The sequence below is a fragment of the Palaemon carinicauda genome, chromosome 1 (genome assembly GCF_036898095.1).
Source record: "Palaemon carinicauda isolate YSFRI2023 chromosome 1, ASM3689809v2, whole genome shotgun sequence".
Classification (NCBI taxonomy): domain Eukaryota; kingdom Metazoa; phylum Arthropoda; class Malacostraca; order Decapoda; family Palaemonidae; genus Palaemon; species Palaemon carinicauda.
The window spans coordinates 225,743,990-225,770,832 of record NC_090725.1 but is presented as its reverse complement, the minus strand read 5'-3'; the positions used below and the strand labels follow the sequence as shown (position 1 = coordinate 225,770,832).

Sequence of the window (26,843 nt, the reverse complement as noted above, 5' to 3'; positions counted from 1 at the left end):
AATATCTGAGAAAAATGGGATTTAAGTTCAGTCAACATTCTGACTGGACGCTGTTTGCTTAGTTTCTTCGCTATGTTTATCGAATAGTGAATTTTCGTTGCCCTCCGAACCCAAAATAATTTTTAAGTCTCTAATACGACGAAGTTGAAGGTATGTGCATCTTTAATGAATTCATTTGTTATTTCAAAGGAAACGGATAAAACTTACGCTCGAACGGCTTAATTATAAGAAACGCTTGAGATTTGACTCTTCATCAGGTCGCTGATATTAGTTTTTTTTTTTTTAATGTATGTACTGAACTTGTATGATTTCAGAATACTCTAACTGTGCTACGAAGTGAACCATTAGTGAAGTAGCCTACGTGTAAATTCTTCATATTAATACCCAAAACACAGACACACCCAGACATACATATTGTAGCTAAATAGGCATACATAATGGAAGGCACTGAAACAATCATTGCTTAAGAGACGATGTGCAGTAAATATGGTTATGTGGTTCAGATGTATCGAATACTGTGAATAGTGGCCGAATGAGGTGCATGTGATCTAGGTCTATAAGCATGGGATGGGGAGCATTTGGTAAACAAAACAAGATTATGAAACGTGAAATGCCGTTTTCTCTAAAAAGAAAATTATTCAATGAGATGATCCTACCAGTATTAAGTTATGCATCAGAAACTTTGAGCCTTACTAAAGCCTTAGATCATAAACTAGTTACAACTGAAAGAGCTATGGAAAAATAATTATGGGAATAACAGTAAGAGAGAGAAAAAAAAGAACCATGGATACGAGAGCAAACTAAAAAAGAGGATATTCCAACATCATGACTGTTAGACAATGAAATGTACAGGGGCAGGACACACAATAAGAATGACAGACACAATATAGACATTAAGAATAACAGAATGGGTCCTTAGTTATTGCAAAAGTGTTTGTGGATATGGGTATAAAAACATGTATAAATGCGCATGGTATATATATATATATATATATATATATATATATATATATATATATATATATATATATATATATATATATATATATATATATATATATATATAATTTAATCTAAGCATTATACATCACTAATCAAACAAAAGATGTTCCTGTACTCTCAGGAAGATTTCATTTGCGTCCCACCATCTCGAAGTAACGCCTTCACCAAAGAATTGATGCACATCACTTTGAATGTGTCTTTGATCCGGTGACAACGTTGTTCATCATAATACAGTTCTGGGAATGTTTACTATTTGGAAGTTGGACGGCTAAATAACTCCGTTGGAATGTCTCTTGAAATATGTGATGTTGTTGCATTTCCGCAAAGTTCGTACATATGACGTCTGTGGGAAATATAATTTCGCAAAATGGTGTCGTGAAATGGAATACCCAAGTCGTAGTGTTTTTTTGCTTCTGTTTTCCGGAGTGTCACATTTCCTTCCTTTAAAATCCGTGTTAGTCACTTGCCCTCCTTCCCGTGGAACTAGAGTATACGGAGAAACAGGTGTATACGCTCTGCGCTGTAGTACAGATGCAGCCAAATGCTCGTCACAGCTGTGAGTCTGATATTCCTCACCTGCCAGTGTTATTTTATTTTGGGATATTTGACAATTAAACTCAATGACCATACCTACGTTCCTCCAACCGTCTGGGTCAAGTGTTATCAGATCTGTTGAAGAACGGGTAATTATTACGCCAGGAATAGTTATTCTTGATTTTGACTTTAAGCATTTTAATGACCACAATTAATGCATCATGTGCAATTGTGTTTAAAACTAATATCAATATAAATGATGCAAATAGGAATGCCTTAAACGGTTCGTTTACAGTCAGTATTCCTTAATCCCGCATTTTTTTCTTTTGGGTAATCTCACAATTCACCAAACACACTCACACTATATACATACACACACACACACACATATATATATATATATATATATATATGTGTGTGTGTGTGTGTATATACATACATATATATATATATATATATATATATATATATATATATATATATATATATATATATATATTCTGTGTGTTTGCGAGAATATACAGTGTATATATATATATATATATATATATATATATATATATATATATATATATATATATATATATATGTGTGTGTGTGTGTGCATGTGTATGTATGTATATAGTGTGAGTGTTTGGCTTAAAAAATAAACTTGTTGCCTATGGAGATGATTGTACTCAGCATTAATTCCATCTCCTGAACACATCTGGTGTTGCTAAATCCCTTAATATAGTTCTGGCTAAATTAGAGCATGGTGCAAATTATGGGGCATAAAGTTGAACCCTAAGAAAGCTCAAAGTATAATTGCTAGTCGGTTGAGGACAGATCTCTGAGTGGATAGTTATTCTTTAACTATATTCAACTTTGAAATTTTAGGTGTGATTCTTGATTTCAAATTTACTATTGAAAAAAATTTAATCTTTTTCTTCTTCAACTGCACAAAAATTTGCTTATCGATAGTCTTGAGATTTCTGATGATTAATGTCTTCTGAAGAAATTTTCTAATTCTTTCATTCTATCTCGTTTCGGGTACTCTTTTCCTGTTTTGTCTTCAGCTGCTGATTCTCATCTTAATTTGTAAGAAAAAAAAACGTGGTTTATTAAATTTCATATTCCTGATTTGGAAATTAATCTCTGGCACAGTTTTTTCAGTTACTTCTGGATGCATAGTGCTTAAGATTTTTCGTAATTCTGACCATCCTTTGCATTCTGATCTATCCAAACTGTACCATCCTCCACGGAGCTCTAGGTATGCAGTTAATTCTCAACGCTACAAAGTTATATTCCAACTGTGACCAGATTAGGGAATGATCCTCGTGATCAAGCAGTTGAATCTGTGGAGCTTCAAAAGTTCAAACTTGCAGTGAATGTTATGTTGTATGTAGAGGTTAACATGATTCGTTCTTCATATTTATATATGATAGGTCTATTTTAAGGTTGTTGCTGATCTTATGATATTTTAGACTTTTACTATTCTCATTTATAGTTTATTTCCTTATTCCCTTCCCTCACGTAGTTAATTTCTCTGTTGGAGCCATTGGGCTTGTAGATTGTCTAGTAATAATGATAATTGTTCGCACTTATCTGGACGCTATATCGTATGCTTACGGTGACTTGATCTTTTCTTAGGAATTCTTACCTCAGTCCAGTGTGACTATATACATTGTACAGTACAGTAGGCTACTTGCGACCAAGGGAGAACATAGTTCCCAAGTATACTAATGGGTTTTCATCTTAACTCATGCAAAGCATGTTATTTTCATTTTAGAAGCCTCCTCTGGTTCTTGCTTGTCCTTTTTTCTTAAATGAGTTCAACTTTTTTATTCTGGAGTGTCGTTACGTAAGGAATAATTACATTATTTACTGCTACTACCACTTCTACTATTACTATTGATGATGCGTTTTGACTATTGTTAATAGTGATGATATTAATGTTAACGAGTTGGTTATGGTTCTGATGATATATGATTAGATAGACGCGCTGTCCGACTTCTCTTTTTCCTCTGGCGGGACAACGATTTTGTTGATAGAAGATTTAATAAATCTTCATAAGTATTTTCATATTGGCAACGGTTCATTTTCTTACAGAATTATAACAAAACTTTTTGAATAATTACAGCTCTTAACATTGATTCTTGTTCTCCGTTGGAAATAGTTCAAACCCTTCTAGCCTACTGTGTGAGCCACTGATAAAGATTTCTCCTTATCTCTCCGTTGGAATCAGGCGTGGAAGGTCATAGTACAGAGCTTATCTACGGTTGAATCATCCCCTCCCAACCCTTGCTTGGTCGTTCTATCGCTCCATGGTATGAATCGCTTATCTAATCGCAGATAAATAAGATAGAATCGGAATGTTTCCGTTGACGATAAAGAGTCAATCATTTTACATCTCGTAGCATTTTATTCAATTTTGATAAAATGATAGCAACTGCAGCCTATCTCTCCCCACATTCAATTTCACCTCTGTTTTATTCCGCAGACCTTTTACACTTAGGTTTTACCATCTTAGTCTGGGCATAATGATGTCACCCTCCATCGGCTTTTGAGATATTTCCTTCTTTCGGGGCTTCTGCAAATAGTTTTCTGTTCGCCTGTCTCTTTCCACATGGCAGCATCCCTTCAAATGGGATGATTTCAAATTATAAACAAACTGGTCACCAGTCGTTGACGATATTCACCCTCGATCCCATGTGCGGAAACAAATGTTTATGAAATAATGTTTTAAATAAACATATTCAGAAATCTTCCAAGATTTCTCGTTTTGTTTTCAGTAGCATTTGCCTTTTATAACCATATTTGGAATGAGTCTTAATTTCATATCAATGAGGACGAGAATGTAGCATTAAATATCACAGAATCACGTATAAATACGTTCTGTAGGATATTTTCCCATCATTACAGCTGGGTTAGCTGTATTGCAGGTGGAAGTATTATTGATGCCTTTAGCCAGCTACATTACTCAATGTATATGTTACTTCCTGTGCAGGTGCAGATAGTCACCGATGATTTCAGACGAAGTTGGCAATTCGTGTAGAAAAGGTTTTTGATAACACAATGGAAAAAGAGCGAAGCACAGCCGTACCTCATCACAGTTACTGTGTAGTTTGTGGCCACACATCTTTAAATCTTATCAGATACAATATGTCTTGAAGAACTTATTCTAATTTCCCAGGGGTGTAATGGGATTTTGGTTATCATCGTCATAATCTCGAATTCCATCAACTTCAGATTTAAATGTCCTTCGCTGTGACGTCATCGTTTTTGCGCTTGCGCCAGTGAGAACCTTTATCGACCGTATTTGAAATAAATACGCTTAATCGTGGTGTGTTAGATCTTGTAAGAATATTGATCCTATCCATGGATTATGTTTTCACTCATTACTTTCGTATACTTTTCATTCCAACCTTTGTTGCCACATACATGTAAAATTTTATTATTTTTATAGACACCGTTTGCAACTCATCATCATAAATGCCGGTTGTTATTTTATTGTGAAACGTATTTAGTTTTACCTAGGTTTTGTCCGTAAATTATTTTAACAAAACTCAGATACTTTACATTAAAAAAAAATTATGTTACATACTTTCATGCTCTATACAAATAGAGAAATATACTTGGAAGTGGCAACTCGCAACTTAATAGTTACCAGCAAGTCACGGCGAGAATTCTGGTCTTGTAGTGACAGTAACGCCAGGGCGGCCTTGCTGAGTGGTATCTATACTTCCCAGTTAGGCCATCCTATATGACTGTTCGCCCTTCTTTAAACCTCCTGTCAGTTTCATTTGAGAATAGTGAATGCTGGCAATTTCGCCGCGTAGCAGAGGCATCTTCGGAAGTATTCGGAATCCCTTCTGAATTATGCCACGAAAAGGATAATGTTAGTGTGTTTCCCCAACGCTAACAAGTGACTGTTTTCGTGCGAGTGTCGGCAGCAGTGCTGTCTAGACGAGAAGCTTTGCTGGGGGAAATATTACTTGTATCCTAATTCTGGATGATGCAATAGTTCATCAAGAGGTATGTTGGTTTCATTTCTTGGTTTTGTAGGGACCGAGTTCCTAAACGGCTTGGTTGTTTATATTTTGTCAGTGCTCAGGGACTATCAAGCAAGCTGGAGTTTTTCCCCTAAGGGTGTTTTTTAATGTGATTCCTGCGACTGGATGATTCCGGTGAGGGGTGTTATCGCAAATAATTTGCCTTCCAGTGTAAACTCACGGATGTTGACTCACGATATAAGGTGGAAGAAGTTAGTTTTAGGGAAGGGTTATTTACGATTTACATACGAATTAATTGCCTTTAATCTAATATTATGCATCGGCTTTCGGCATTTGTCATTGTACATGTAATATTTAATCACCCCCCCCCCTCTGCAGTTTTCGGTATAGGTTTCGTCAGAGAAAGTGTACATTTTCTATATTCTTTAGGTTTAAGTGTGAAAATAAGATTTATGCATATGCAGGTATATATAGCCAAATTTCAATGGAATTATTGAAAAAACTTTCAATGATTTCATGGTTTTACGTAGTTCATTTGATAAAGTGTGTTGACAAAAAAATTTTCACGGTGTATTTTTGTAACTCGAGGTAACGTAGGATATGTGTGTGTATATTATATATATATATATATATATATATATATATATATATATATATATATATATATATAGTGTGTGTGTGTAAATAAAATCTTCAATAGTTGATTCAATGTTTTGAATTGGCAGATTCAGACAATGTTTTTGGGTTACGTGGACTAACGTTTGTGCAAACATATTTATAATAGATACTGGGCAGTGTTTTGCCATCAAACCCCTATAAAGTCACATGTGAACATTAATATTAGCGTTATTGCTGGCCTGGTATATTGCAACAAAGACACACCAATTCAGTAGGTAGAGGCAATTTCAAGTGCCCTATATGTGACGAGTCTATATTGAATACTAGGCAACTCGTTAAAGTTGAACTTGCGTTTGTAGAAGCGCCAAACACAGCCCAGCTTCTTTATTTTATTATTTTGTCTTGTGTATTTTAGTTGTTTCTCCTTAATTCTTAAAGAAGTCTCGTCCCCTTGAATAAAAGTTTTCTGCTTGAAATTTACATTTTATTATGCATTTTACAGTATGCTATTCCGTTAAGTTCTTGGCAATATTTAGTAACGAGTGCACAGACGTTAACGTTTCTGGTGTCCTTCACAGAATGTTGTGGTATTTGTATATTTATTACCTCCACTAACGAAGTTGGAAGGATGTTTTTTTTTTTTTACCCCCCCTTGTGTGTGTGTGTTTGTTTGTTTGTTTGTGAACAGCTTCGTGGCCACAATCCTAATCGTAGAGTAATGCAACTTGTAGGGATTAACTGTTATGTATAAAACTGGAAATTATTAAATTTTAGAAGGTCACGGTCAAGGAAAATGTCCAATTCTCGTAATCAGGCATAAGTTTCGACATCATTGTCACTGAGACTTCAAACTTGGTTCATATTTTGAATGTATGAAAATCCACGCCAATTAATACTTGTTAAGGGAGTCCAAGGTCAAGCAAATGGTCAAATTTCGACCATCAACCATACGGCCTCAATTTTAATCGTAAAGTAATGAAACTTGCAGGGATTTTAAACTTATAAAATGAGCTGGAAATTATTAGATTTTGGAATGTCAAAGGTCAAGGTTACGGACGAGCGAAACGTCCAAAATCTGTCCAAATGGTCGAGAAATAAGATGGAGGTGGAGGTCTTAGTGCCCCTCTAGTTTAATATGAAACGCCCTCACCATAATTTTTACGATGCAGATAATGATTATTTGGGAGTTCCTATGTTTACGAGGAGTTGCTATACTCAAGGGGTCGTGATTCTTTCTTGCAAGGCTGAATTTAAAATTCAATGGACAGAAAGTTCACACTTCTGTTATCGAATGCAATTTAAAGTTTATATATATATATATATATATATATATATATATATATATATATATATATATATATATATATATATATGTGTGTGTGTATATATATATATATATATAATATATATATATGTGTATATATATATATATATATATATATATATATATATATGTGTGTGTATATATATATATATATATATATATATATATATATATATATATATATATATATATATATATATATTTATAGTCGTTATTAGTTCACTACAGAACAAAAACCTCAGACATGTCCCTCCATTCTCGTCTGTTTATGGTCTTTCTATGTAGGTCTATACCCGCAAATTTTCTTAGCTCGTCAGTCCATCGTCTTCTCTTCCCTCCCTTGCTTAGTTTGCAACCGGTAGGGACACATGCAGTTATTCATTTTGTCCATCTTTTATCTGCCATTCTCATTATATGTCTTGCCCTCGTCCTTTTTATTTTATTACCTTTTGTTAGAATATCTTTAACTTTTAATTTAATCTTTAGCTGTTTCTTAGCATTAATCCTATCATTATTCTTTTAATAGCTCTTTGAGTTGTAACCAGCTTATATCCTAAGGCTCCAAGTTTTTAATGCAGAAGTTGATACTAATATAACCATCTGATTAAATACTTTTATTTTTAGAGCAAATAGCATTTTATTTTCATAATCTCATTTTGTTTACCAAAATAGCTCTCTCTCTCATGCTTATCCTTCCTTTAATTTTGCCTGGGGAAACCCTTACTGTCTATCCTAAGTACGTATATTCATTAACAGGCTCTAGACTCCGTTCTAGAGGATCGTCCATAGCCCTTTTTTTGTTGTCTATACATTTTCATTAAACATTATCCTAGTTTTACTCGTATTCATTTTCAGACCTACATTTCTGCTTTCTCTATTCAAATCTTCTATCATCATTTTCAATTAGTCCCATTATTCACTAAGCAGAACTATATCATCTACAAATCTTAAACTTGTTAAGGTATTCCTCATTAATGTTAATTCATACTTTTTCATATGTACACACACACACACACACACATATATATATATATATATATATATATATATATATATATATATATATATATATATATATATATATATATAGTCAGTTGACACTGAAAAAATAATCATGAATTTACTTGAAGGTAAATCTTCATACAGTACATCGGGTATCTAGTTAGTGCTCTGCCTGCTGTTATATTAATGTTTTAACTCCTAAATTTTTTTTCATAACACCTTATTTCAGAAAGTCGAGTTTGTCATTTACCCTGAGTTTGATCCTGTTGCTTTCCCCATTTTTCTCATGTCAGTCTTGGTTCATTTAAAGCCGATGGCTTAACACATTCGTTAGGATAACTCGTCTTCTGATGAATAAAGCCCAGCATCCCCGTCAATCTGTACTGTTAAAGGGGAGCACAGAGACTCCGTTGGCGCTTGAGCTCTTTTTAGGGTAAATATCTGTACTTAAAAACCGAATGTAAATGCGGTTGGAACTCAAGATCCAAAGCTATGATTTCTGAAAATGTTGATGTAATTGATCGTGTAGGTCGCTGTACACAACCTTTATAAGATATCAGAGGATTTACTTTTAAAATTTTTTGTTATAGATTATTACTATAGTAAATAAATTGATTGGGTATTGTTGTCTTAAGTGACAAGGTGCTCTTTGGATGGCTGTAAACTAATTTAGGGTAGTTTCGGTTGTCAAACGTTTAGTTCTTTTTAGTTATGTCACTCTTAATTCCTTTTCTGAATTTGCCTTGCAATGTGACACGTAAGCTCGTTCAGTAGCTGCCAATATTCCCAACATTTTTAATGTAGACCTACAGTAGCTTTCGGTATCAAAGCCCTTTTTGTCTGGGAGTCTTAGCTTCTTAATCTTTCTTGTTAATTATTATGAATCGATAATGAGGGGGAGCATCAAAGTGTGGAAGAACACGTTTTCGAAATTTGACATGGATGAATTTTCAGAGGATTCTCTATATTCAAAGTTTACGAAAGTTGCACTACGATCTTGTGTTGCGATTCTCTCTCAACCAGATATATCGACTATAGGGAGATCATAAATATTTTTCTTTTTTTTCAGTATTAGCTAGCGATATGGTCGATATTGGTCCAACTCTCTACCATAACGTTTTGCAGGTAAATGATATCTGATGAATACAACTTCTGCAGATACACAGTCCAGGTTATGTGTATTAATCCCTCTTTTATGAAAATAATACTATTCAACCATGGCAGCCACTGGCTGACTGCCATTTTTAATGATGGGTGTTGGAGTCATATATATATTTATATGAATATTAAATACATGTATATATATATATATATATATATATATATCATTTTATTTGTGTGTTCATTTATATATGATTTTTATTTTCCAAATGAGCCACAAATACCTCTTGATATCGATGTTTTTTTTTTTTTTTTTTTTTTTTTTTTTTTTTTTTTTTTTTTTTTTTTTTTTTTTTTTTTTTACCACGGTATCTCCCTTGGTGGCCGCTATGAAAGACCCACGGAGAAACTAATTTAATGATACAAATCTTTGGCCGGTAAAGATTCAAACCTTTGCCAATTCCAAACCAAAGTGACACAATTATACATAATCGACTAAGCTATATATATATATATATATATATATATATATATATATATATATATATATATTATAGGTATATACATATATGTATATATATATGTATGTATATATATATATATATATATATATATATATATATATATATATATATGTATGTATATGTATGTATGTATTTGTGTATTGGTAAATGTTGGCAGATTCTCTTTGTTATATATCGTTAAACATGACAGTAAAGTTTGTATTTGCATGCGTCTTACTAGGCCTAATTGTTTCATTATTGTTTCACTCGTTTACGCTGTTTTGTAGTTAGTTGGTAGAAAAAGACCAGAAAATGTATACTGTTTCAATGTTTAATCTAAAAAGAAAAAAAAAACGTTGCTCGTCTACTAGAGAAATATTCATGTAAGACATGATACATTTTCACATATATATGGATTTTTAAGTCACAAATGCGTCCAGATCGATGGTGTGACCTCTACATCGCAAAATGGGTAGTACTTTGCATAAACAGCAAATTGTGTGATTTTTACGGTTAAGTCAGTCAATGGTGTTTTGTTTACAAATGATTCAACAGTCATAGTTATCATACTCATAATCTCAAATTCCATCAACTTAAGATTTAAATGGCCATCGTTGTGACGTCATCCTTAGTGTACAATTAGGTTACTCTCAAGAAACACATTTTTCATATTTACTCTTCTAGTCTATATATTTCTTAACTAAGTTGTTTAGTCCAATGGGTGCAGTTATCCACCCTCTCTTACGCTCTTCTCGTTACGCTCTCGTGTTTGTACGCGCACTTAAAGGTTTAAAGGTCATTCATGAATGGCAAAGGTAACTGTGACAATGTCTTAGAAACTGGCTATATGCAGTACATATCCACCCAGAGTAGAATTAGGGAGGACCAGGCAATCGTTTGCTGATGACTAGGCTGGTAGACCTATTGGTTCTCCCAACCTCGACCACATCGTTAGCTCACAAGTATGGTGAGGTTGCAGGCAATACAAGAAACTATCTTGATTAAGCATGTCTTGAACCTTAGTCCAGCAGATATCTGCTGGACTAAGGTAAGGACTTTTCTTGTATACTACCACAACCCCTGACACATTCTATGTTCGTTCTTTATTATGATAACTACGCGAAACAACACTGAAAGGCTTTGGCTATTTTTTTTTTTGTTAGTGATTCTGATGATGTGATTAACAGAACTATTATGTTCGGTACAGGAGTTTATATTTATTCCAAAAGTACGTATGTTGTAAGGACGGAATTTTAACTAAAAATAATTTTTTTTTTGTAAGTCAAGTATAAAGCCAATTTCTAAACAAATATGCGTAATTTTGTTGTAATGAAATTTGGCTGAACGAACGATTCTAAAATCAATATTTGAAGGACGGACGGGCTCCTTAACGCTGATTGGGAAAAATCAAGTTTGTAACAGTCTCTTTGTTTGGGAACTCAGGTGTCCCAATTATTTTGTCCCAAGCATCGATTGGCTCTGGGTATTTTCTGCATGACATGAAACGCTTCTTGACCAAGTTCTGCGTGTTTCTTTGCTACTTTTCTTCCTCTGTTTCGTTCTAGAATCCGTCATATGTTAGTGTGTATCGTATACTGAAGCCGTTTACCTACTACAATATAAGGAAAAGGAACCCCTTCCTATTTCATTTCCCCTTCCCTTTTTGTGTAATTTTTGTTGTCATATAGGTATTTTCGTCGCCTCAGTAACTGGATGTAACTACTACTACTAGCTAAGCTAATTGAAAAAGCAAGATGCTATCTATGCTGAAAGGCTCAAGCATGAAAAAATAGGTCAGTGAGAAAAGGCAACACAGACGTAAACAAACTACAAGAGAAGTAATGAACAATTGAAATAAAATGTTTTAAGAACAGTAATAGCATTAAAGAATAGACATTTCATATATAAAATATGAAAGCTTCATAGAAAAACAAGAGGAAAAGAAATAAGATAAAATAGATTAGTGTGCCCGAGTGTACCCCCAAAGCAGTGGAAGACCTTGGTACAGAGGCTATGGCACTAAAGCTAGAGAACAATGGTTTGATACTGGAGTCTCCCTCTCCTAGAAGAGCTGTTTATCATAGCTAAAGTCTCTCTTTTACCCTTACCTAGGAGAAAGTAGCCACTGAACAATTATAGTGCAGTAGTTAACGCCTTGAGTGTGGAAGAATTTGGTAATCAGTGTTGTCAGGTCTATGACAAAAGAAAATGTTGAAAGAATAGGCCAGACTATTCGGTGTATGTGTGGGCAAAGACAAAATGAGCCATCATGAGAGAGAGGGATCCCATGTAGTATTATCTGGCCAGTCAAAGAACCAAATAACACTAGCGGTAGTATCTCAACGGATGGCTAGTGCCAGCCAACTACTCATGAAAGTTCATAATTTTTCTTTTTTGAATCTGGGGTTCTTTTTACGTTAAAACCAGATTGGTTTACTTATTGTGCCGTGGTAGGTTCTGCTAAGTTGTTTTAGCTTTTATATCGAAGAACAATTCCGCGTTTTTGCTAAATACAGAAAGTGAAAATATTGCTAGAGTAAATTTGAATTCTAGAATGAAAGTCTCTAATTTGGCACCATTTTAAGAATTTAGACGGATTTTTTTCGACCAGTCATAGTCAGTTTGAGCTGTTTTCAAAATTTAGGACGCATCATTCAAAATATTCTTGAGAGATTCAATCAAGTTATAAGTAATATATTTTAAATTTTCTTCCTGCTATACTACCAGAAAACATAGAAACGACAATCATGCTATATTAATTTGTAATGAGTATTTTGTTGAAGATTTTATTGAGGATAAATAGTCATTACTGGTCGTATTGAAATATTTTCGACTGATTTCTTAGCCGTTCTTTCTTGTATTGGAATGTGAGCTGAAGCGATGGTAAGCCACGGAAAAGGAAAGAAAGGATCTTAAAAATGTGACATCCTCTCCTTTCGGCGTCCTCAGGATTGCTCTAATGCTTGTTTGGTACCTTTTCTTCAAGTAGCCTAATATTAACAATCATTATTTCAGATTAACCTTGCGCCTTTTTATATGGATAATCATACACGTTCTCAAAGATATGTATCTGTAATTACAAGGTAGTTCTTTGCGTGCATATATGCGAATAACATATAGAATTACCGACGATGGTTTCGTGCAAGATTGTTCCGAGGTCAGGCATTGGATTGATTTTCTGGGGGTGTGTTGCAGCAAGTACCAATTAAACCACCGCCTCGCGGCACAGAAACTACTTCGTACAAAGGACAAAACGGAATTGCAAGCCTTGCGGGTGGTCCTCATACTAGACTCATAATCTGTCTGGTTATTCGCTGGACCAAGGCTTGCTTGCACGCACTCACTTTTAATCGTTCACGCATGCAGAAACTCTCTCTCTCTCTCTCTCTCTCTCTCTCTCTCTCTCTCTCTCTCTCTCTCTCTCTCTCTCTCTCTCTCTTACTAGAAGACAGTCGCTTTTCTTGTAACGAATTCCTTTGTATCAGTTGCATTCCCCTCGCATTGCCTTGCCACGCCGGTATAGATGATTAAATTATAAGGTAATATCTCATATCATTTGATGTTTTTTCGGTCGTTACCTGCTTAGGTGAAACAGTGTATTGTCAATGGCGTGTCTTTTGAAATCTCTTGCGTTTTATTTGTATATTTCCTCCAGTTACTGATTATTATCGTTATCAGATTCGTTAGTTTTTCAAGTTATTTCTTGGCACCTCCCAGAGTCCCCTTAAACAAGTGTTGTGTAGTAGTGTAGGGAACATTCTTGTCAGTTAGAATGAAAAGATTCTGGGGTGTAGCCACCCATACTGGGTATCAAATTTTCTGTGATATCAAAGGGAAATAACATTGAACGACAGTAAAAACAATACTTTATATACATACATATATATATATATATATATATATATAAAATATATATATATATATATATATATATATATATATATATATATATATACTGTATATATGTATATATACTGTATATATATACTATATATATATATATATATATATATATATATATATATATACATATATACTGTATATATATATATATATATATATATATATATATATATATATATATATTTAGTATATATATACTATATATATACTGTATATATATACTGTATATATATATATATATATATATATATATATATATACTGTATATATATACTGTATATATATATATATATATATATATATATACTGTATATATATACTGTATATATATATATATATATATATATATATATATATATATACTGTATATATATACTGTATATATATATACTGTGTATATATATATATATATATATATATATATATATACTGTATATATATACTGTATATATATATACTGTGTATATATATATATATATATATATATATATATATATATATACTGTATATATATACAGTATATATATATACTGTATATATATATATATATATATATATATATATATATATATCTATCTATATATATATATATACTGTATATATATGTACTGTATATATATATATATATATATATATACTGTATATATATATACTGTATATATATATATATATATATATATATGTATATATATATGTATATATATATATATATATATATATATATATATATATATATATATATATATATATATATATATATATTAGACTGGTAGCTCAGATCAGTTTGTTGCCAATTTCTGAAAGTGGATACATATGTGGGGTCATATAACATAAGCAGAAAAGGACGTCTGGTTGGTGGCACCCCAATGCAGCACTCGCCACCCCCGACAGACGCCCTATTCTACGTATGTAAGGTGACCCCACATGAGTTAAAACTTTCAAATGTTGGTACCTCGTTTATATGCTCATACTGTTCTGGGCTGCTGATCTTATATATATATATATATATATATATATATATATATATATATATATATATATATATATATATATAGATAGATAGATAGATAGATAGATAGATAGATAGATAGATAGAATGTGTGTGTGTAGAAATCGCGAAATATGTATTATAGCCATGATAGGAAATATTAAGACTTGATTCAAGTTAGTACTTTCGTCGATATCATTAGTAAGACGAAAATACTAACGCCAATCAAGGCATTTCATTTTAATTTCGTGGCAATAATAGTCTGTGTGTATGTATGTATGTATGTATGTATTTGTGTTTGTAGAATTTAGGTTATTAAGTGATAGTGTTTGCCAGTTATGACAAAAATAATTTTCAAAATGTTTTCTTTAATTTTTGTTATGAAATTAATATTCAATGTATTAACTTAAACATTTAATTCACGATGTAACTGTTAAGTTTATATGCAATAAGAAATTAACCTTAGACTCCCTTATTTATAAAAAAAGGTGTACATTTGCTTTATACTGGATCTTTTATCATTGTATGGATTTCAACTTGGAACATTGGATTAGATTATAAAAGGCTAGAGGTAGTCGAGATACACTTGACAGTTAGATCAGACTAAATTTGATCATCGGGTTATAGGGTTATTTCTAATTGGGTCATCCAACATTAAAAAAATAAAATAATAAGAATTATTGAAATAATAGTTGAAATAATAACTTACAGCACTACGGAAGAGACATGGGTAACAAATGCAGTGGTACTGTTTCGCTGCAACTTTGCCAACTGACATAGATCACGTAATTGGTTATATGTCATTTTCCTTGTTCGTCTAGACATAATTTTCTCTATGATAAACGTTGGGAGAATTGTAGCGTCAATGCGTTCAGAACTTTCCAATAATATCTATTCACTTTAGTAGCCCAAAAATTTTAGTCATATGCCAATGGCTCTCCATCGATACAAGTTTGGTATGTCTGTGTTTCCAGAGAATATTCATCAACAGTAACCACTTGGAGGCTAGACAGTGTCCAAGTCCTGTTTTTAGGGGTTTTCTCTTCATCTTGTGGACGTTTGCCTCTCTGCTTCGGCGTCCGTGTTCTTTTTTCGAGAACAGCTTTTCTCGATCATCCTCCCCAAATAGGCCTGGCTATAACTATGCCGTTTTCACTGATCGGTTGTCTTCCCTTTTATTTACTGTACTTTTACGCTATCACGCTTCACTTTTCCAACTATTAAATTTTTCTGAATATTTGACCACCTCATCACAATCTTATGTACTCAAAGTATACAACAAATACACTTTCATATCCTTCCAGTTGCTTTTGGTATTCATTCTTCTCTTGCATAAGTCATTCGACGCAAGTTGTGTAATAGCGGTCGATGATGAGGAACTACAAACCTTCGATAACATCACTAGGAATAAAATGATTTTGCAAAAGCGCTTAAAGATGGGCCAATCATACATTATGACGAAATGTAGCTTCAAATGCAATTTTGCGGGTAGAGGCACTTGAGATGAGGGAAAGGGAAGATGGAAAACTGAATACATCTCGAAAAACAACGTTTGTAGTAAAAGTGTGGTATTCAAGAAATATACCGCGTGTTGGACTTTCTTGGTTACTTAAAAATGTGAGTGATTTTTTAAATAGTAATAAGGCTCAAGTTATGATGGGTGTCATACCATACGTAGGAGGTATTGTTTGATGATTTATGTTGTCAAGAGGTATGGACAAATTTGAGAAAGAGGGAGAACGATAATCTGATTAATAGAAGTACCACGGCTAATGCATTATCTCCACTTACTTTGAACATTTCCTAATGTCCTTGAATTACTCTTTTGAAACTTCTTTAATTCCCATTCTTATTGAAGACCAATTCTATTTCACTAAGGAGTCGAGTCTATCATCAGTTCAGAGCTCTTGCTGATTGACCTGACTCGACATTGTTTGGAAAGTTGGATGAACATTTTGTTTTTATCCTCCAAATTTATTTTCTGGTGCACAGAAGTAGGCCTACACGAATTACAGTCTCTGTGTGTTTGTATGTATGTACGTGTATCAAGGTTCCTCTCGGGTAATATATTTTTTTAACATTTTCTCACTTATCTTTGTTGCCAAGTGGTAAGCTTCTCACGACTGCATTATCGAAAATAAGAGAAATTTACAAATTCTCTCTCTCTCTCTCTCTCTCTCTCTCTCTCTCTCTCTCTCTCTCTCTCTCTCTCTCTCTCTCTCTTAAAACTCTAACCCAGATCTTTCCTTCGCCTCGGAAACAGATACTGAAAAACCTCTTGATCAAATGGAAGCAGTTGCAGATATCATCCTTCGTAAAATTCTCTCCTATATTTTACTAAAGATTTTGTCTTAATCACTTTTCATACTTATTTTTGTCTATTCGCGGTCCTTTATTTTTTTACCATTTCTGCCAGTCATGACCCTGTTATTTTATCATTTCCCCAATTTATCACTGTTCTTGCGTCCTTTTCTTTTTTACTATTTTCTAATTTTAAACATAAGACTTACCCGGTAGCTATATATATATAACTACCGGGTATGTTCAAAAATTTATTTTATAATGAAAATACCATTTTCTGTCAGTCATTTTAAATACTTGTCTTGTCCTTTATTTATTTCTTTCTCGTACATCAAAGATTACTTGATATTTCGGGAGCAATATCAGTTCCTCGTCTGTCCCTCTGATGCATGAGAAAATAAACACTGTTCTTCTTCATTTGCTGTGAATCTTGCCAGGGGTCTTTCTAACATTCATTTCGTTTTCAAATAACTAATTTTCTTTTTAATTTTCACAGTCATATACCCATTTTTTTATTCATGGCAGTTACCAACGCACTCTTGCCCTGATCTTATCTCGGTGGGAACATTGCTATGCTATTTTAGGTGCATTTATATTTTCGTATATCTTCACGGGGTTCAATCAGTGATAATTCTGTTTTAAATTGTTCTTTTTGTAATGTTTCTTTAGTTTCTGCACTTGCAATAAGAACAAACGATCCTTCTCTTCCCTTTCTTCTTACGCCGTAATCTCACAACTTTGGATCCCTACCAACTTTTAGCGGCAACTCTATTTTACCTTTAGGTTGCGCCAATACCCTTTTTTTATTCTTAAAATCTTTAATTCGTGAAATTGACTTCTGGTTACCATTGCATTAAAAAGGTTCTTTGTACATACAGCATGACAGTAGTTCATAAGTATATGATATACCAGGAAAACTGATGGTATATGATGTAATTAGAAGCCAAATGAGGTATTTTTCTTTATATTTCGTACACATTAGACATGATATCTTACCTATTCCTTTAACTTTGCTTTGTATGTATCTGATTACATCACACACGCACACACACACACACACACACACACACACACACACATATATATATATATATATATATATATAATTTGAAAATTTGCCGTTATGGAATGACAGAAAGGACAAGTCTCAGGCTTTTGTCATGCTGTGTATTAACAACGGCTAATTATGAGGGGTATTGTTAGAATGTACGTGTATTTATTCCTTTCTATACATTATTTTGAATAATATAACAAAAAAATGCCTGAAGGTAGGTCTTGCGTTTACGAGGCTGAGTAAAAATTTGGGCATTCTTGGCACGCGTTGAAAGTATTGGGTAAATAGTTTAACTTTAGATAAGGTATTTCATCACAAGCGTAAATATTGAAAGTTTGTACAAGGGAGACCTCCCTTTTATTTCTACAGTTTTATGGCGTAGCGCTAAAGATGTTTGGACAAAAGGCTAAATGATCTCGACCGTGTTAAGAGAACTAGGTACCGATAATCCTTTTTTCTGCATTCGTTTATGCATGTACATTATGTCGGTAAGTGTGTGTAGTTTTTATAGAAGACTAACAGAATGGTCGACAGTGTGTTCTTTGACCAGATAGGAAGAGAGGCTTAGAAGACAAGGATGAGCTAGACGTTTCTCACGAAATAATGTGGAATTTTGGCCGTATATTGATGGAAACCATCTTAGAACATAAGATAGCATTTGGGAAAGAGATGTTGGATGTTATTCTGAAGTGATACACATATACAAAGTTAAAAATACAGATGTATTAGATATTGTTACGGGGTTTCCATTGAATGCCAAGGAAGTAAAGGGGCAACCAATATCAGGATCCAGGATCTCAAGAGGAGTATTGTATTTAAAGTATGTTGAAGTAGTAGGTTGGCCCAGAATCCACTTCCACTTCCACTCAGGCAGGTTTGGACAGTCGCTAGTGAGTGATGAAGTATGCTGGACCACACTCATCTCTTCTGCCAGTCAGACCCATTGTGGGTATTACTTTTTACTGTCGCTTACTTCCGCTGGTCTCTCTCTCTCTCTCTCTCTCTCTCTCTCTCTCTCTCAATATTTTCCTTATACAAGAAGCTAATATAAAACTACCATCTTTCAGGTAAAAACGGTAATAATCAATTAAAGTTATTTCTTACCAGTTTGATAAAATTTGGTACATTAGCAAACACATATCTCGATAATCTACTGGTTTTCTAAATATATTTTCTTAGTTTCTGCAGGATTAAAGTGTAATTGCTTCCAAAATTTAAGATTACTGTACCCTAAATTATGTACTAGAGCATCCACAGGGTATAACCTGTATTCTCAGCCTCTTCTGTTAAACTCATTAATATTTGGTACATATCAGTTTTAGATGGTGGAGCCTTTTTAGTAACATCGAATAATGAGGTCACTAACGATGATAATGGTGGACACCATTGTCCAAGCCAGGCCTAAGGCATGCGCAATGTTTATTTCGTTTATCCCCTTTTTCATATCTTTATCATGTTCAGTTTATTTTGCCCGACGGCAATCATCTTAGATTCCCTAACTTTAACTTGCTAGGGGGGACATGGCAAAAATATATAAAGATTGCCAAGATACAAAAGGATAAATTCAAGGCCTACGCACAACAGCAGAAAACGTTGTTAAACAACTAAGGCTCTCTTCCTGGTGGAATAAGCGGGAAGCTGTTAGGTACCCGTCGTTGGGAATTTGTTTCTCTTTTCAATGTATTATTCTTAGTTGTCAGTTAGTGAGATATTTTAGATCAACCTTAATTTTTCTTTGTCATAAATTAAGCATTAAGCAAATTGGATACCCTTCACAAGATAATTTTTCAACTTCATAAAAGTAATAAAGCCAGCAACACTTCATTTGAAATAGAGTTCCACGCTAAAACCTGTATTGTGAGACTTCAAGATGGTTCAAAACAAAGTTGTCAGATGTTAGCTTATACGTTCTTTCATACGTTTGTAGTAGTAATGATATTTTCTGTCTATGCTATGTATACTACTACTATTTTCGTAATGGATGTATTTATTTACTTCTTATGAACAGAATATTTTTTGCCAATTTTGATCGTTATATTTCGACGTAGAGACTTACGTAAGGTTACGTAAATTGACATAACGTTCATTTCATTTTCATATTTGATATTCAAGAATGACCGTCGTATAGTCGGAATAGACATGTTTTGTACTGACATGAAGAGGGGCATAACTGCATATATACGTGTATATATATGATTATATTATATATTTACACACACATATATATATATATACATATATATACACATACACATGTATATATATACATACATATATGTATATATACATACATACTTATATATATATATATATATATATATATATATATATATATATATATATATATATATAATTGTGTGTATGTATTATGCATATGAAAAATCCAAATTCCGTACGACGTAGCAATTAACATTTTGTTTCTACTGAAAATGTAATGAGAGTTATCGCACGTGAAAAGTATCTCAACTGTTCAATTGGCTAGCGACCATACCTCCTTTGTCGCACGACTGTTGCAGTAATTGAAATGTGAACTTTGGTGTATCGGCGGTGTTATTGTTGTAGATCAAACAACTCCTCTAAATTGCAATTGGGAATGTCTTCATTAATTAGTAAGACCTCGATGGCTTCTTATGACAACTGGACAGTGTTGGGTCCCGACGAATTAGACTTTTCCTACCCATTGTTTACATTTGTGAATATATCTTAATTTGCCCAATACAGTATATATTGTCTTAAAATTTTATGGGGGTTTCAGTCAAACAGGATGTCAATCTTGGATCTCTCTCTCTCTCTCTCTCTCTCTCTCTCTCTCTCTCTCTCTCTCTCTCTCTCTCTCTCTCTCTCTGGCATCGTTGTTCAGTTAGGTTTTTATGAATGTTGCATAATGATATCATCCATTACTTTCAGATCTTCCCAGACTGTGCCATACTCTACTACAATTTTTATTTCAGATTGTGGAATGATCTTTGTTAATCAGGCTGTTGAATCTGTGAAACTTCAGTATTTCAAACTTTTTGTGTAAATGTTCCGTTTAACAGCTTGGCAGAAGTCCCGTATTATTGATTATATATGACTGATGTATTTTAACATTGTCGCTGATCTCTCTCTCTCTCTCTCTCTCTCTCTCTCTCTCTCTCTCTCTCTCTCTCTCTCTCTCTCTCTCTCTCTATATATATATATATATATATATATATATATATATATATATAAATATATATATATATATATATATATATATATATATATATATATATATATATAAATATATATATATATATATATATATATATATATATATATATATATATAATGAACTATTTCCTTATTTTGTTTCATTACTGAGCTACCTTCCCTGTTGGAGTGGTTGGGTTTGTAGCGTTCTGCTTTTTGAGGTTTATACTCGGCTGTTTCGTTCAAACAAATTGTCAAATATATCTTGATTAAATGTAACTATGATAAGTCTTTTTTCGGATTGTTTTTTATGTTAAACATAAGTTCTTGTGACAAGTTTTTCTTTTTTTTTTTAGTTATTCTTTTAGCCGGAGTAGTGCCAGAAAAAGAAATAATTTCTTTATAAATGGAGAAACTTTTCTGAACAAATGATATGATATACCGAAGTCACATATATTTTTTTTATCTTTTCAGAATTTGAAGAACGACACACTTGAACTGGTGAAAAAAAAAAACGACAAATAGATTCTGCAGAAACACAAATGCTGATCCACTCGAAGAGACTCTGCTGTTCGGCTCTCTTGAATGTGGGAAACTGACTTCTATCTTTTCGAAAATCAAACTCTTTGCTCCCCTTCGCTGAAGACGGCTGTAAACGATCAAGATTCCCTATAAATTTTTGAGAAAGGCGCTAATTTGAGGAAATTTTCTGAGAGGAATCCTGACATTTCCACTCAAGTGGGATTTTCTTCGAAGAAAATATTGATAATAGCGAAAGGAATGACACTGTCTTCATCATGACATCTACTACCGATTATGTCACGATGTTCGAAGAGCCCAGAAGAACTTTTAAAAGCGTCTATAGTTATTTAGCTGGAATCGAAGACGTTTCCTGCTCCACCGTGTTTTGATGTTTGCTGTAAAGTCCCGATGTTAATTTTATGTTTTGCGAAAACTCCCTCAGTTGTTTTCGTTTGTCCATTTCTGTGGAATAAACAAAAGGGGAGTCTGAAGAGCTATTATCGACCTTCTTGTCTCTGAAGTTACCTTCTTTCGATCTTCAGATAATTTAGCAAAAAAATAAACGAAAGCTGCTGGTACCACCACCCCAATTAATCTGAATAATTTCTGTTAGTTTTTATTCATTTTGCATTCTCAAATTTGCACCCTTTTCTTATGTGTTTTATGAGTTTTGTTTTCGAACTTATCCTATCGAGTTTTCTGTAAAAGACTTTTGAACGGCTGACTTTCTTGGTGAAAAAGGATTTCATTCAGATCACAAGCGTGTTGAATTGATCATTTTGAGCGCAAACACATTATCCAATTCATCTGATATCGCTTAGCAGCCTTCTGTAATCGTTAAAGACCCTTTTATTCATGAAAAGCGTCTGTTAGCCACATTTTCCGTAATTGTTTAGTGTAACCCCTAACTTCTCCTCCCCTCCCCCCCTCCGGAGAAGCATTAGAAGAGCCCTTTATTTCCCCCTCCCCCGCTTCGAGTTTGTAGTCGAGTCGTCGGAGGGTCATCGCCACCTAGCCAGTTCGATGTTGAGGCCTACCCGCAGAGTGGCCGCATGGATTCTGGATAAGGACTGGGCGAATACACTTAACAATATCTGCTATCAGTCGTGGGCGTGGAACTTTTGTGTTTTGCTGCTCCTTTCTTCTGCCGCTCATCACAACCTACCTCGGATCACCGCTAACGCCCCTCCCAGTAGCGCACCCACTGTCAGTAGCGGGAACATTGGAGGGTGGGCTGGCTCTTGGAGATTAGCACTGGACAGCCTCGTCTTGGTCACATCAACAGCAGCAGCGTCTGTCACAACGAGTAGCAGCAGCAGCAGTGGGTGGGTGGGCGTGGGCGCGCTGGCCAGCATCATGCCCGACGCCCATCTGGCTAAGGTGGTGCTTGCGGCGGGCATCTTGGTCTTCTGGATGGTGTTTTGGATCATCCATCTCATCGGCATCATCTATGGGTGAGTGTTGCACAAACATTTTCATTGGAGTCTCCTCTTACATGTTAGGACACACGAGTTTTTTGTATTTAGTCTTAGAATTGTATTCCTTTGTTTGATTACTTATTTCATTGTTTATGGAAAAGCATAAGTTATTTAAGATACAAGTAGAATTTACTTATATAAGTCTTATTTAATGTATTTGCGGTATGGCATACTGTAGTTTCTTCGTACTTAAGAATAAAACATTCGGCAAAGGGAAACAGCAGGTTAACGGTTAAATTGCGTCAGTTCTGTAAAGGGGAGCTTCTTTTGACAAGGGCCGAAGGTCTGATATACATAAAATTGAGATTTTCTTGTTTTTTTCTGGATTTTCATGGAACTTTTTTTTTTTTTTTTTTTCTTCCTGTATTGAGTTAGATTGGCATAATTTATTAGTGTACTAAGTGTGTAATGAATCACGTTATTTTTCTTTTTTTGTAATTTGTGTCATGTTCTCCAACATCTGAACTATAAATAGACTACAGGTCGGCGTTAGGTCTAGGTGACGGTATATTGAATTTGCACCTGTTTTTCTGACTCATATTATTCCAGATGTTTGTTGTAGATGTAATGTTTTATCTAGGTCTCGCTGTTAGCCGCTAATACTTCTAGGAATACTAATGATGCTTCTCTTACTACTAATAGTTTGAGAGAGAGAGAGAGAGAGAGAGAGAGAGAGAGAGAGAGAGAGAGAGAGAGAGAGAGAGCGAGCTGGTACACACATACTGTAATTGGGACATTAAGGTACAGTATTTGGCTACTGTGCATCTTTATTGAATTTTTTTTCAAACTTAGGGTTGTAATTTGTTTGTAAAATATCTCTGAACAAAATATGTTGACGTGAACTGAAATGTCAGTAAATGTGACTATTCCTGAATCTAGGTTGCCCCTCCCCTTCTTTTCCACGGAATATTTGATCGTCGTCTTTCAAGAAATGTCCTTGGTGCTTCATAGAAGGGCCAAATCCAATTTTTTTTCCCTTTTTTGGGGTGTGTCAATAAACTTGGAATAGTTTGCTTTTTTTGCGGGAAGGATTAAACGCTCCAAGTTGTCGAGAAACCTCATCACCTCTAAGAGCTACATTACTGTATCTTATCATGTTTACGCCACGAAATTTCTTAACCCCTTATTTCTGCTAGGAAGATTTATTTTAGAAAAATTTTCCCATCTTTTAATCTGGAACTTGACTAATCTAACAAAGGATATTTGAAATTGTATATATATCTTGGAAGGTTCCGTGCATTAGATATTGTTAAAATGAACGCTTAATGCTAATCCTGTCTTATATCGACTTCTGACCCTTCAGGGCTACATCCTTTGACCTGTAGTTTCCTTTTTCAGTTCCTTCTTCCACTTCTCTCCCGACGACCGGGTTTGAATATATATGTGTATATATATATATATCGGGTTTGAATATATATGTGTATATATATATATATATACATATATATATATATATATGTATATATATATATACATATATATATACATATATATATACATATATATATATATATGTGTATATATATATATATATATATATGTATATATATATATATATATGTATATATATATATATATATGTATATATATATATATATATATATATATATATATATATATATATATATATATATATATATATATATATACAGAAGGTTCATTAACTTCTATCTTGAACGTTTTATACAGTATATTTACAATATGTATTGGAGATATATTGCTTGTTGGTAATATTATGTTATAGTTGAAGCATAGTTTGTTTTTTTCGTATACTTCTTTTAAGTGTCCCAGGTTGTGCTAGTTTGTAAAAGGGAGTATTTCACATGGGGCACTTTTACGTGAATTTGGAGATTTAGAAATGACATGATAGGCTTAATTGTTATTTTTCAATTAGTTTCGAAGTGATCTGTGGAATATGCTCTTGATGAAATTGTACCAAAATAAAATCGTGAAAGAAACTTTTATCCTTAAAGGAGAAATAAAACATCATGAAATTTGATCTTCAAAGAGAGAAAGGGTACCATGTATTTTGTTGCCATTTTATTGAAGGTTGTGGTGGCCTATTGGAAATGTCCTAGCTTGGTGATCTGCCGGACTGGGGTTCAAGCCCGCTCAAAATTGATAGTTTCTTGTAGTGTCAGCAATCTTACTATGCTCGTGAGCAAAGGATGTCTTTTTATCGAAACCTAAAGGTCTGCCTGCTTTGTCATCAGCAGCCAATGCCCGGTCCTCCCTGATCCTAACTTGGATGAAGAGGGTCCTTGAGCGCTGATCATATGTATATATGTTCAGTCTCTAGGGCATTGATCTTGTCCCTTGTCTCTGCCATTCATGAGTAACTTTTAAACCTTAATCGTAGTAGAACCAAAGGGAAGTCTACCGGTCACCTAAATGAATTACGGGGCAGGAATGAAGCCAGATCCTTCCAAAAGAAGCTCCCAGGGGATTCCCGATTCCCATTCCTTATTGAACTAGTTAATCACGTGTTGTCCAATTAGTGTAATTGTATTTCCTGCCTTCATTAGATTGTAATAGATAGGTTCAGAGGATGTGCCGAAATGACATATTGGATGTAATTAGCTTTTAATTAGTTTTGAAGGAATCCTCACAGATATATGCGTTCGGAGATGGTCCCCTTGTAACAGTAGTTGATGACTGTTGGGTTGAGGACCGGGGAGTTGGATGTTGTTTCCCCACCTCTCTCTCTCTCTCTCTCTCTCTCTCTCTCTCTCTCTCTCTCTCTCTCTCTCTCTCTCTCATATTTTTGTGCGTGTATGTATGAGAGAGAGAGAGAGAGAGAGAGAGAGAGAGAGAGAGAGAGAGAGAGAGAGAGACCTGGCAAAAAAAAAAAAAAACACTTATGTACATGATTGAAGTTTTGTTAGTCTGTGATTAGCCTTCTTAACTGAAAAGGTCCACCGTTTAGGTGGAAGAAAGATAACTTTCTGTATAATAGTTGACTTACTTTTATCAAGGCCTTTCTTCCCTGTGGTCTTTCATGCCGTCTACATAAACCATTCCAGTCCTCCTGTCCCCCCTCTTCTTATTTTCTAATAATTCTGAATTATGCACCAAGCCATATCCTTCACCTAAAACCACTCCCAGCCATTTTTTGAAATTCACCAAGCTTTTCCACTATTGGGGTCACCTCATTTTTCAGTTTTTAAAGTTCGCTTTTCCACTAATGGGGTCACTTCATTTTTCAGTTTTTAACATCGAACAATTTTCAAACCTTTATAATTTTGTTCTTCCATTTGTGACAATTATTTTACCGAGGCTTTTAGTAACTAATTTAATCACTCTTATTTTTGCTCTGAAGGTCCCTAATGTTTAGCCCTTAGTATTATACA

The 26,843-nt window shown here is 33.9% G+C and overlaps 1 protein-coding gene across 2 annotated transcripts in view; it reads left to right on the top strand.

The window, feature by feature from the left end:
• Positions 1-26,843, top strand: part of GlcT (ceramide glucosyltransferase) — a 160,425-nt gene continuing 133,582 nt past the window's right edge. The window contains exons 1-2 of one of the 2 annotated variants that reach the window (XM_068387683.1): positions 1-150; positions 21,968-23,469. In XM_068387683.1, the coding sequence (XP_068243784.1) occupies positions 23,039-23,469 (431 nt within the window). In that variant the 5' untranslated portion in view covers positions 1-150; positions 21,968-23,038. Of the gene's footprint in view, positions 151-5,204; positions 5,551-21,967; positions 23,470-26,843 lie in introns of those variants that run through there. The other variant, XM_068387682.1, reaches the window with a different exon arrangement.